Below are 14133 nucleotides of genomic sequence, written 5' to 3'. Positions count from 1 at the left end.
ATTAAGCACAACCCGCACTTAGTCTTTCTTAACCTAGCGCAGCTTAGCACCAAACGGAATGTTATTATGACTGATGGCTTCCAAATTTATTTACCTTTCCGTAAGATTTGATAAACAGAAACCAATCGTTGAGATATTGTCAAAAGTCTAACGCTGCTTCTTGACGCCAAACTCAGCCTACGGATTCTAAACTCAGCCTAACGCATTGAAACGCCAATGAATTCACTTCGGCCTATAGGATGTAGATAAAAATTGATTGGGTCGGAGCGCTTCTTTTGTTTTTGGGAATAATGGGTGCAAACCTTCATATCACGCGTTCTCATTGAGTTCGTTCCGTAGCTTATTAACTAAAGCATCGTACCAAACGCACACAGCAAAAAAATAATTTTGATATCACATCAAAGTGGATGCACTACAATCATGTCGAAAATTTCATGTAATTTTTATGACCACATAAATAAACAAATGCAGTAAAAGCAGCGTAATGTCAGTTCATGCATTGTATTAATGATAATTTTGTCCTTTTTAGCAAGTAATATTACACCATATTTTCGACATGATTGTAGTGCATCCACTTTGACGTGATATCAAAATTATTTTTTTGCTGTGCATGATTGACTTGTTAACTCTGAAATTATGGATTTATTTGAAGTTTTCTGTTCGATAGACCCAAAATGGGCGATTAGGCCGAAGTAGTTATCTACCCTATGCCGAAATTTTTCACATGTTGCACATGTAGAAACAATTTGCGTCAAGTCATTTTTCATTCCAGGCCATAAAAATTGAACTCCAGCCAAAGACAGATAGTATTTGTATTCATGTAACTACCTCGCTCGCATCTTCCTGCGCTTACGCTTCAGCCTTCGCATACGCTTCTTACGCCACTTAGCTCAAATTTTGGGTTGGGTAGTAAACGGACGAAAGTAACGTCTTCACTACTGAACACACGTTGAATAAAAGAGGAAGTTTTCGCCAAAGCGAGCGTTTTTTGATCCCCAGATGTGGAGCGTGTAACCATTTACAAATCAGTCTTTGCAATGCAGTTGGAAGACTCAATCGATGATTTTTGAACAACAAACCATTCTCGCAATGAAGCTCATAACGGTATTTGTAAAAGAGTTGACTGAGATCATCAAGGTTGTGAAATTGTGGCCAACCATCTTCTACATATATCACCATACGCATGTAACGTTCATCCAAAGCAAGAGTTTGCAAATCTCGATCATAGTTTTCCTTTGACATACAGGCATTCCTAGTCAAAGAATGCACAACACCTTCAAGTTCTGCATTTGATTCATCGACTTTAGGTAGTGGTGCTCGAGAAAAACAATCAGCAACAGGCACGCTTTTTCCAGGAGTATACAAGATCGATAGTCCCGGATATTTGAGCAGAATCAAAAACATTCGCTCCAAACGAGAAGTGACATCGTCAATATCGCGCTTAACGAGTGTCTCTATGGGTTTTTAATCCGACTGTACTGCAAACTCTCGCCCATACAAAAAATACTGGAACCGTTGACACTGCTCACAATTGGTCAGAGTTCGTGAGGCATATGCTACCGGTCTGTGATCCTGCAGCAAAACATATCCAAGTCCATCCTTTGAGCTATCTGAACAAAACAAGGCATTATAGATTATCAGCGTTGGTGTAAAATTGATGGCTGAGAGCAAATCATTCAGCTGCATCTCGTGTTCCCATTTAGCACCATGCTGAGTTAGTTTACGCAAATGGGTTGTGTGTTTTGATAAGTTATGGATATATTTAGCAAGATACTTGAAAAGTTCCAACAACCTGGCGACATCTGCAATACACGAAGGCTTAGGCATTTTCGTAGTTGCCCTAATATTCTTATCTATGGGATGCATTTCCCCATAACCAATAATACTTCCCATAAGCTTTACCTTATTTTGACGATATTGAAGTTTATCAACATTGAACTTATTGTTATTTCCTCGAGCTCGCGCAATGACTTGAGCTGAGGCTCTGTCATGCTCATTTTCATCCTCACGTGCAATCAACACATCGTTGAAATAAACTACAATACCCAGAATATCGCCAAAAATTTGCACCATCCTGCGCTGAAACAGTTCAGGTGCGTTATTCAAACCAAATGGAACTCGATTCCATCGGTATCGCCCAAATGGCGTCATGAATGTTGTCAAATCCGAACTTTTGCGATCCAAGTCAAGAACAGAAAATTTTGAAAACATTTGATCGTTCACATGATTTCAGAAGCTCTTAGCTTTGAGTTTAGTTTGTAAATGACGCTGATGGGCTTGATAAAGTTTTTTGTTGAACTGCTTATACTGTTTGTTAATGAGGTTGTACTTCCTCTTGGATGCCTCCGTTCGAAGTTTACAACATTTCTTCAAGGCAGCTCGTTTGGATGACTTTAGTTGCTTGAGTCGGTGGTTGGTTCAACGTTGGTTACTAGATATGGGTGGAGTTGTCATGGGTACAAACTGATCGATCGCATAAACGATAACATTCGAGAAAACAGAAGATGTAGCATTCGCGTCATGATCTCGGAGTTCATCGTTCCAGCTGATGTTTTCGAAAAAGGTTGCCATTCCCTCGAAGTCAGTCCTTCGATAGTCATACGAAACGCTGTCCACGGTAACCCGAAAAGAACAAGCCTGATGTATGTAAGCGTAATGATAACTGCAGAGGTAAATGGTGTGTACAACGTTTAACCAGTGGTTTGGGTGCCTCTTGAACCGAGCAATTAGAGGCGGATCAAGCAGTCTATGATTTTCATTGGAGATCACGTTCCGTTGCAGAAGATAAGCAGTATTGTAGCCATCTAGGAGAGATGCTACTAGAGGTGTAATATATGAGCTATTAGAGCGATGATAAAAGAACCCTGCTTCATTCGATGACCAATTGACTGAAGCAAGATTGAAATCACCAACAACCACGATCTCGTCAGTCGCATTTATTTTGGATACAACCCAAAAAAGTGAACCAATGAGTTGATCTGGGGGTAAATACACCATTCAAATATTTTTAAGTGCATCTAATGTAATTCAAATCTAAAGTTACTATTAATCGGTTGTTTTATTTCGTCCACTTCATCAACCAGTTCAATACATTGATTGATCAGTGAAACGATCTCCATGATATAATCATTAAACTTAGAAGCATGTTACCAGTTCTAACCAGTATAACGTCATTGAAAATTTGACTTAAAATCGTAAAAATGTGCTCCAATAAATGATCGAAATTTGGTTGACTTAACCTTGACGCATTTATTTTAATCGAGGATTTAAAAAACCTGAACACCCCTCATTTTGTGTGTGTGCGTGCAAAATGACGCCTCTGTTTTGATTTTGACATTTGCTTTTCAGTTATCAAAATGACGTCCAAGCAAGAGGAGCAATTATGCACACGCATCGCGAAAATCCGAACTACTCGCACGAAACCTACGTCAAGGCAGACTTCAAACAGCTTCCTGGACAGGAGATTTATACGGCAACCGGAAGGGGAAAGATGGCAGACATTTTCAAGCATCCAGTGCTGTAAATTTTCATATCATTCGATTGAAGATGAACCACTACAACCATTCAATCAATTCTGTGTAAACGAATTCTCACATGACCATACTTTAATGAGCCCCTTTCTCATTCGAAGCTCATTGTCACTGTCAATTGAGTCACTCAGTATCATTTGATATACGACAGTGGAGTATGGAAGAAATCCAGGAAAATGGTCCCGAACAGACAAGTCGACCCGATGTCGGATCAATGTAAGGCTAATTTAAGGTCGATGTCGACCCAATGTCGTGTTAATGTCGGGTCAATTTTGGGTTTATGTCGGGTCAATGTCAGGTCAACATCGGGTTGGGGTTTGATAGAAGTCAGGTTGGTGTCGGGTTGGCTTAGCTTTTTCGCCGGAATGTCGACCAGAGCTCCGTTTGTGTGTAGGTTACACTCAATCGAATGATATATAGCGTTTCTCAAATGAGAATGATCCATGCCTTCGTCAAATGACTAAGCAACTGATATCACCCATTCGGAGGAGGTCCCCTTTGATAGCGAATAGCTACTTTTCTCATTTTCATCAAAAATGTTCAAATGATTTTGAGAATTTACAGCACTGTATGAAACTGTTGAAGCTCGCTATGAAATATCTGGTTAGACAGGCTATCTGTACCTGTGGCTTGAAAATGACCGTGAAACCGTCTGCTTCCATTGCGGAAAAAAGGCCATGGAGTGGTATGCCGCCAACAACGTGCCAACGCCCAAGGACAAGAACCCTCCCAACACACCAGAGCTCCACCCAATCGAAAAATATTGGACAATCGCCAAGCGGATCCTGAAGAAGACCCAACCAACTGTTGAAAGCGAAAAGCAGTTTAAGACAAACTGGCGTTCTGCGGCAAACAAAGTGGACGAAGTAGCTGTACAGAATTTGATGGCAGGAGTTAAATGAAAGAACTGGAAATTTGGATTCAGTCAACCGGAAGGATAGCTGATTTTTTTTGTTGCTGTATTTAAGACTAATCGATTATTAAAAAAGAAAAATAAGATAAATTGAAAAAAAAATAATTTACACCCGTTCTTGTTTTATCAAATTTTGACCGTAACACCATTTATCAATGAATCTCAGGACAGTTCCGTTAATTTCAGGAAAATAACAGGAAATTTAAAGAAATTCTGATAATCTCAGGGAACTTTAGAAAAAATAGAAAAGATCTAAGCTCTTCAAATTAGTTTCGAATACTTTAGTGATACTCCAAGAACTTTAGTGAATATCCGAAGCGTTCAGAGAAGTTTAAAAAACTGCAAGAAAGTTCCAAGAACTACAGGCAGTCCAGAACATTGGGGAAGATTAACGTCCTTTACGGGATGGTTCCGAGAAATTCAGTTCAGTTCTATGAACTTTAGGAAATTTACGTGAGCTTAGATGAACATCAGAAAACTTCACAACATCAGCTTCAAGAAAATTTAAGGAACTTAACAAAACCATCAAAAAAATTCAGGTAAAATCAAATATTATTAAAAAAATCAGAGAACTTCGGGAAAGCTCTAAGAATTGAAAAATTGGGGGAACTTCCAAAAACTTCTGGAGAATTTAGAGAACGCAGGTGCGTTCAATCAACTTCATACTAATTGCAAGAACTTTCCAGATGTTTCGAGAACAAATTACGCGAAAAGCGAAACTTTCATTACTTCTGGAACCATGAACCTGCATATATACCAGGAGGAGTGCCTATGGAAGAGACTACTGCCTTTTCTAAAGCAGCATGAGGTGGATTGCCTGGCCGGACTTGGCAAGCTGCCACTACTCAAATTCCACCAAAGTGGTACAGCGAAAATCGCGTCACAGTGGTTCCCAAGGAGGTGAATCCGGCCAATTCTCCGGAACCAAGGCCAATTGAGGAATACTGGTCGATTGTGAACCACGTGCTGAAGAAAAACTACAAGGGACAGCCCTATGGGGTTGTACGCATCGGTGACGTAGGACTACGTGGTCTTACATAATAAATTTTACAGCAGGAGCTTGCATTTTGTGTAGGAATAGGTATTTGAGCGGGGTTATCTCTGTTTATACTCTTTAGTATGACTATGATTGCTCCGAAAAAAATCTTCTGACATGAATTTTAGTTGGGACATGTTCAGAAATTTAACTCTTTTGGAAAATATTGGTGGCAATCCTCTCTCTTGAAGATAAATTGGTGGTCCTGAAAAAGGCCGTTTGTGTTAATTCAACCAGTGATTCAACCGGTTCACATGTGACAAGTGAACAGAAATGAGCGGCGCGCTGAAGGTAACAAACAGTTTGTTACCAAGCACTCGAATTTTTCGGTCCATGAATAGTTTGCTGATCTCCGCTTTCTCTGGCGAGTTCGGCTGGTCTTTTGCTTCCTGGTAATACACAAAAGCCTTGTTTAGAGCAGCAGTTTGCTGTTTGCAATTGCATGAACCAGAAATAGCATGCGGACGGCTTCCTCTTGATCGGTTGTCCACAAAAGACTTCAAAAGAGCGGCAATTTGATTCCTGGAAATGCAGGAACTAGAATTGACAGGAGAACGACTTCCTCTCAATCGGCGAGTCGTAGTTGTCGTCTTCAAAATTTTCAAGATAATAATGACGAAGAAATGTGAATCACCTGAGAGATGCAAAGATACTACAGGGATAGCCTATGATACGATTCAATAAATAATACAGCACTGGACATCGAACACAGATGCTAAAGACATCACCAAATGGAAGGAGCTTCGGTCAGCTACTGTATGGACGAAAGCAACAATCGAGGGCATATCAGCTGGAGTTCCTCCTCTTTTACGGTTTTGTCGCTTGTCAATCGGACATGAAAAAAAATCATTTTCGAAAGCTAGAAAATCATGCCCCACTCTTTTTGGGTATTTGATCATACACTTCATCTACTGTGCCTTTCTACACTAAATTGTGCGTTGAATAGAAACAGCCGGTAGAATATCAGTGTCAACCCAGCTAAAGCTCCTCCCCTTTTATGTTTTCTGGTTAAACTCCTTCTTTCAACAAGTTGGTAAATTTTAGCCTTTAGCAGAAAGACGCTTAACACTTTTTTCGGTGAATTTATAATCCTGTTCCACGTCATGGACCTTCTCTATGCCTTTTCATATAAATTATTACTCTTATTTATTTTCTCTACTGTGCTAAATCAAACGAGTAGAAATAAGAAGCAATGTTGGTTACGCGCTCGAATAATTGAAAATTCGATAAATGTTTAATCGAACAGATGGAAAAAAAACCTTACGATTAATCGTTACTCGAATAATTGGATCCATAGAAAATAGTTTGATTTCATGTTTTTTTGTGGTTCTTTGAAAATATTGAACAGCAGAATTGCAACTAGCAGAATTGCAACTAGCAACTATGATGACGACTGAATTAAGGAGCTTAGAAGCAGAGAGGTGAAAGTCAATTGTCTTCATCGATTTCCTCTTTTGATGACCATGGCTTCACTAACATATTTCGTACTATTTCTGTTATGCTCTTCTATCATGCAGAACAACAAACGTATCAATGAATGTGTTTGCCATCGAGTTATTAACGAAGTTTGGTTACAAGATTACAACTCTGGAGAACATTGGTGTGGTCGTTGGGGCGTGTGGTTCTGAACATGGCGATTAGTGTGTAAAATGTTACACAATTTCATCTTCCCTATTTGCACACGCCCGAAGATCGGAGGCGAATGCCACTTCGACTTTTTTCGGCTACTAACGACTCTCTGATGACAGTGTTAGGGAAACAGCAATGCTACATCGACATGTTTCGTCTAGAAACGATTCTCTGATGACTGTGTTGGGTAAGCAGCATATGCATGTGAGTATTTGGTAGATTTTTTGAGTTATTTCGACACTTTTGGTCAATGCTTGACATTTACCACTTTTTAAATAGTTTCTTGTTAAAAATAAAAAGCACTTTTATCAATGCGTAGAAATATTACTGATCGATTGGTGATACAATTATTGATATTGGTCCAAGGGCAGCTGAGTTATAAACGTTCAAAATCTTTCATAATTTCATTACATGATCCGTTTTTACCCTTCTTACAAAGAAGGGTATAGATATCACTTGAAAAACCGACTATCGATCCGAAGCCCGGAGGGCCGAGTGTCATATACCATTCGACTCAGCTCGACGAGATCGGAACATGTCTGTGTGTGTGTGTACGTGTGTATGTGTGTATGTGTGTATGTGTGTATGTGTGTGTGTATGTAACGAAATGAATGCGCTCACGTTTCTCAGCAACCGCTCAACCGATTTTGACAAACTCGGCGCCAAATGATAGGTCTTGGGGTCCCATTGAACGCTATTGAACGGTTTTGGAATCGGTGAACCGGTTCCGGAGATATGGCCGGAATAAGATCCGGTGAATATGGGCCTTCACGCTGGATTTAACGGAAAACGTATCAAAACCATCATGCGACACATCAAATTACTACAGAATTCAAAAATAAGATCAATGCAAGTCGTGTTAAGTGTTCCAGACCACATTGGACACACTTGGACATGTTCCGGGTACCCCGGGGAAGTTGCTTGAATATGAATTGAATTAAAATCCATTAAATCACATTAGAATACGATGATAAGGTGATTGGTAGCCTCACCAAATAGACTACACCCGGATATATTCCGGGTACCCCCAGGCAGTGGCGTAGCGTCACTTGATGACACGGGGGTGGGGGGCTTGGTCACTGATAATGACAATAAAATAAATAAACTTGAATAAGTAAGAAGGGTCTGATCACACCATAGGTGGATAAATTCGGGTTTTTTTCCATGGAAATCACATACGGAGTCCTACGTCAAAATCGGGCAACTGCAATTGACCTGAAGGATTTCAAGCGGATATGGACTTTGGCAGCCAAACAAGTGGGAACAGGGCTGTTGCAAAAGATGATGAGCCGTGTACGAAGAAAAGTTTAAGCAATGCCTACCTACTAATGTTTAGCTGTTACATTGAACTATGAAAATAAAACGCACTTTTATCCCTCAACAAGATTTTCGTGTCCGGATTTTTTCGTGTTCAACCTTTATAAGGAGAACATTTGAAAAACTAGAGAAGCTCCGAAAACTACTTGAAAAATTATGAAATGTTAGAGAAAATTCTTGAACTTCTTGAAAATTAAGGAAACGTCAGCGATTTTTTTTTAGATTTCAGTGGAAGCTTGAGCATCAAGGAAATATCAAAAACATCAGAAAAGTAGAAGGTCTGTGTCTAGGGGCACGAACGGAAGCTTGACGTAGGACCGCTAGCGGACGGAACAAATGTGATGAGCATTAAGTTCTTTTCATTGATCGATCATCTATTATCTTAACTCTTTCCGTTTTTGAATTGTAGGCGTACCAAATTTGTAGTATTTTTTTCAAAGAAAAAGAAAAAATCGATCAAAATCACTTGTGTAGTAGTTAGAGTAAGCGTGGAATTGCAAAAAAAGTAGAATCGAGTGAGCGTGAAGATAGACCGTATGTAAACAGAATCTGATTGGTTCGGGAATTTTGATACAGCTAGAGGTATAAATATGAGATACCTTAGCTCGTTGACGGCTCAAGATCCTTAGGATGCTTTTTTTTCAGTCCCTCGCGAACTAGAAATTCTGAGGTCCACCTTCTGGCTGGAATTCAAACATTAGAAGAACGGAGAGTTTTCATCCTGGAAAGGTTCAGAGACACCTGTCTGAGATCAAGTCACCAGGTCATACGTGATCTAGCACGATAGGTTAAGTTATGCTTGTAGTTAGGTAGGTTATCACTTTTTTTCCAATTCAAACAAAACACACCCCTTAAAAGGGTATGCTGTAAACTAGTTGCAAAACAAACATATTAAATTGGGATAACAAATTAAACAAAGATGATGAGCCGGGTAGGCTTATCAATTAAAATTGTGAAATCAATGTCCAATCATAAACAAACAGAAATAAACATTATTTTAGTAGTAGCTCGTTGACGGCATTCTTATGACAGACTGTGGAGAGAGCGGAAGACTAACAAAGGACCACCAACAGAAGGGATAGCGGTACTAGTGGACCAACAGAGGGAGCAGCAGATTCGTGAAACCGTTACTGAGGCTGGAAATCTTGGTCCAGTCACGACAACTTGCACCCCTGCTTCCAAGTTTGGTTACAAGATTACAACTCTGGAGAGCATTTTGTGTGGTCGTTTGGGATGTGTAGTTCTGAATATAGACAAACAGGCACAGATAAATTCAATTACCACTCTTTCCTGTAATAGGCTTGTGGGCCATTTTGTTGCCAAAGTTGGTAATGTTTTAACCTCCGAAACCGTACAGAGTGCGTCTATGTCGCTTCAAAGCGTAGATGACATTCATGGCCGCTTACGCTTGGCGACAGCATCACGGATCTCATTTTCCAGGAACACCTTCAGCACACCTTGTAGATCAGACCGAAGATACGTTTGACACCGCCCGGGCGAACCATACGACGGATGGCGGTTATCATGAAGAACCTTGCGATGACGCTTAGCGCCTTCTTTACCAAGACCTTTTCCTCCTTTGCCACGACCAGTCACTGCCACCACCTTCCTACTGCTGCTATTGCTGCTTCTGCTGCCTGGTCACCACGCCGTCCGAAGTAGGATTGGGCGATGTTGGATCGATCTGTGGAAGATCGATCTTTTTCATCCCGATTTCCGATTTTTCGAATCGATTCTTTGTTCACGAAAAGATCTAAAAAGTCAACATTAGCATCGCTCCCTACAATGACGTCACTATTTGCGTTTCCTATATTTCTAGATATAGGTGGAATTAGGGCGTTACAGCCTTTGTAAACAATTACTTCTCTTGTTGATTTCTCGGAATTCAAGAAACGCCTACACAAACCAACATATCCATCGGGTAGGAGAAGTCTTCCTCTACTTGATGGTGATATCAATTTGCCAGGGAGAGCCATGACTTACGAGAAATCATCGAGAGAAGTCATTGTTTACAAAAACTGTAACGCCCTCATTCCAGCTATATCTAGATTTACGAATACAGCAACATTTGAAGGTATCTGTTACCTCCCTCCTGTGCTCATTGTTCCTTACCGAATTTCTTGGGGTACCAACGTAAACAAGTGTATAGTTCATTCTATATCCAAGAGTATTGATGGTCCGAAAGTGAGGATAGCAATAACAAACCAACATTTTTGGCTAGAGCAAAAGTGAGGATAGCAAACTAAGCACTTGAAAATACGCAAGTGTGCGAGTCATAACCGTCAGAAAGATCAATTAAAATAAAAACCATAGGATCGATCTCTCAAAGATCGATTATTTGGTACCGATTTAATCAGTGGATCGATTCTAGAGCTAAATATAAGATCGATCCGTCAAGATCGATCTTTCTCTGAAGATTGTCCAATCCTAGTCCGAAGCGAAAATAAGTTGAGGCTAATCAGCAGTGCTCTTTTATATCTTTTCAGAATAAAGCAGAATGATGTGCAACCAAGTGGTACTCGATTTTGACGACTGGGTTTGGGAAGAACGTTTATTTTATGAAAAAAAATGATACAATTTTCACTTTTTATTTGTACATTGGAAAATGCTTGACATTACCACTTTTTTTCAATAGTTTCTTGTTGAAAATCATCATTAGCATTGCTATTGATGCGTAAAAATATTTCTGATCGATTGGTGACAACATTATTGAAATTGGTTCAGGGGCAGCTGAGTTATTAATGTTCAAAATCTTCCATAATTTTGTTACATGTTCCATTTTCGGTATTCACAAAGTGTACCCCCATATAGAAATCACAGGCGTAGTCCTACGTCAAAAAATTGTAGGAGCTCCGGATAGATCTGTAGGGCATTTCGATTATCACCAGGAAAATTGCGTCCGCTTAGAAATTCAGGGGTAGAGCAGTTCCAATTACTTTAGGAAAATTCCGAAAACTTCAGAAAGTCTAGGTTTTCGAGGAAGTTTGATGATGTTTAAGAATAAGTCATTTTCTTTTTACAGTTTTAACATCTACAACGTTTCCAGGGGTCCAGTGGTCCACGGGTCCAAGGGGTCTAGGGGTTAGGGGAACTTCATTAGAGCTAGTATTAATTTAAGATTTTTGAGCTGAACGAAAGACGGCACAACTTTCATATATCCTATAAAGGCGAAGTCAAAAGACGAAATCTTTGGACATAAAATATCCTAGCGTTTTGATCCACCAAACTGAAAAGCCATAATCAGAAAAAAATATGTTTTTTTTAAGTTTTATGGCGACCTGATACCGGGCAAGTTTAACCGTATCCTTGTTTTCACTAGAGAAATGAATTGTGTGTACATTTCGAAATTAAAATAATGGGCGCTCCATAAAGGGGGTGCATATATGAACAATCAGTGGGTAACCAGATCTGACTTTACCATGACAACACTGATTTATATATATTCTTGTCGTAGTTGAAACATGCAGCAATAAAACTTTAATTTTACGTGGTACTTAATAATCAACTTAAGTACTTAATAATAGATGCATTCGCATTGAATTTTACATGCATCTGGGTTTTTACATAGCAGTGAAAAGTTCAACAGAAATTTAATGAATTTTCATCGAAAAATTATATTAATGTACATGAGTGGGTAAATTTCGGCTTTATTTAATTGAATTATTGATTGTTCAATGTATAGTTTTAAATTAAAAAAAAAAAACCTGCTCTAATTTTTAGAGTTTTTTTTATCTGCGTGGTTTGTCCTGTTATTGATTTTAACTTTTCATATGTTATCAAGTTAAAATGAATGTTAATTAACAAAAACCTGCTGAGGATTTATTTTTATTTCAAAAGTTAACTGTTTTAACAATCCAGAGGGCGACAGTCTTCTTCTACTTGCCGAATATTGACTTCTCCTTCTCCTTCTTTTTCTTGTTCTTCTAGGACTTTTCTGCTACTGCAGCGTGCGTTTTGGGGATTCTCAAACTAAGTGTTCTAGATGCACTTCAACTGTTATTTTGGCAACCAATGCATGACTTAATATATTGTGTGGCAAGCACAATTAACTCTACTCAGGGAAGTCGGGAACACTTCCAATCCGAACGAGGTTGTAGACCAGAGCTGGTATATATCACGGCCGTCATGTGACGATGAGAAAACAGGTCTTCTCACTATCACGAGATGGAAATACCTATCATTAGCTTTCTTGTAATTCCTCAATGACCAAGAACTCATGAGACTAATGCTTCTGCGGTTTTGACATCTACATTTCTAACTGATTTAGATGAACTTAGGCAAGCAAAAGTTCGTAATCGGTAGAACGAATATATTTTTAGGATTTGTGCGGTACAAATAACTTTAATAGCATTAAATGAGCCAGTAATTACGATGATCACAACGTTCTGTCATGTCAAAAAATCGATGAGATTTTGAAGAAAATCTCTAGCATCGTTTTCTCATCCAATGATAGTGACAGATCGCGTGAGATCTTTCATTGAAAATGACATTAGCCAGCCCTGTTGTGGTCCAGACCGAGTATTGAACCCGCCGCCGCCAGCTTGCTAATACCGTGCCTTTACTGACTAGGCTATCTGAGACCTCAATATTGCCGAATATTGAACTTACTACATTTATGAAGCAGAAAAGATATAAACCACGCGATTGGCTTTTGCTGGTTTCAAAGAAAAAATAAACGATGATATTAATCAGGAAGCACACAATGTCGTGTTATGCAATCGTCAACCACCATGAAACTCAAACTGAAACGTAATCATGAGGCTGCGCTACTATAAAACTATACATATAATTAGCACAAAACCGTTGATTCATGATAGCTACTTCCTTCAATCAAACATCAAACAAATCAAAACAAAGGATCCTTAATAAGCGTTCCCTCCTGCAACAGCTACAGAGCTTGACATGAAATCCAATCCGTGGAAATATTTCTTCGACGAGCGGATTGTTCAACGTGAACTCATTCCCATCGATAATTACAGATCAATGTACCTAATTTGTTCACGCCTTATTGATCGATACAGAAGCAGCCTCAAAGCGTGCCACAGATCACGTCTACCCGTTACCGGCGACGCTTGTCCACACAAAAAGAACGCCGTTCGATCGTCATGCTGTTAAAGTTCATTTGACAGGTTAAGCGTCAAACACCTGTCTTCGTTAAGAATATGCAATTATTTCGTTCTCTACTCACCCATCACCAGCACGGCGGCTAAATTGATTTGTCTCATCTTGCTTGATCTGATTGCACGATGAAAGGCTGTGTTGTCCAAATCCGACGGTTGGGTGAAAATTTGTGGCGCGGCGTCGACTAGCTGCACTGTATATCGCACTCTCACTTTTTCACCACCGCCCTTGTCGAACCCCAAACACTTAACACCTCACTGGACTCTGACGAGTTTTTGGGCGAGCCACTATATCAAAATAATAATAATGGTTTCGAAATCACCCGATCGCGTCCACCGCTAGCGAAGGACCAGCGTAAACTAATTTTAATCCGTTCCGTACGTGACCAAGAAGCCTTCCTTCCTTCCTTCCTAATGATCATGTAATGACGTATCAAGCCGATAGGTAGCAAGTCAGCCAGTCTGCCAACTTGCTGATGACTAGTCAGACTGAATGATTGAATTGGCTGGCTGACGATGACGATGATGACTTATGCGAAGCGATGCTGAATACTCTGCTGAACTGGTTAATTGGTCGAGCAAGACCTC

At 39.6% G+C, this 14133-nt stretch overlaps 1 protein-coding gene across 1 annotated transcript in view; it reads right to left on the bottom strand.

The window, feature by feature from the left end:
• Window positions 1-13660, bottom strand: part of LOC135710957 (uncharacterized) — a 44687-nt gene extending 31027 nt beyond the window's left edge. Inside the window, exon 1 of the mRNA XM_065233682.1 lies at window positions 13614-13660. Coding sequence (XP_065089754.1) covers window positions 13614-13650 — 37 coding nt within the window. The 5' untranslated portion in view covers window positions 13651-13660. The remainder of the gene's footprint in view (window positions 1-13613) is intronic.
• Window positions 13661-14133: the final 473 nt, after the last annotated feature.

This window comes from Ochlerotatus camptorhynchus, unplaced genomic scaffold (genome assembly GCF_037179485.1).
Source record: "Ochlerotatus camptorhynchus isolate MF236.1 unplaced genomic scaffold, CSIRO-AGI_Acam_v1.1 ptg000408l, whole genome shotgun sequence".
Lineage (NCBI taxonomy): Eukaryota > Metazoa > Arthropoda > Insecta > Diptera > Culicidae > Ochlerotatus > Ochlerotatus camptorhynchus.
Note: the sequence above shows the minus strand (reverse complement) of the source record. Positions and strands in the feature narration are given on the sequence as shown.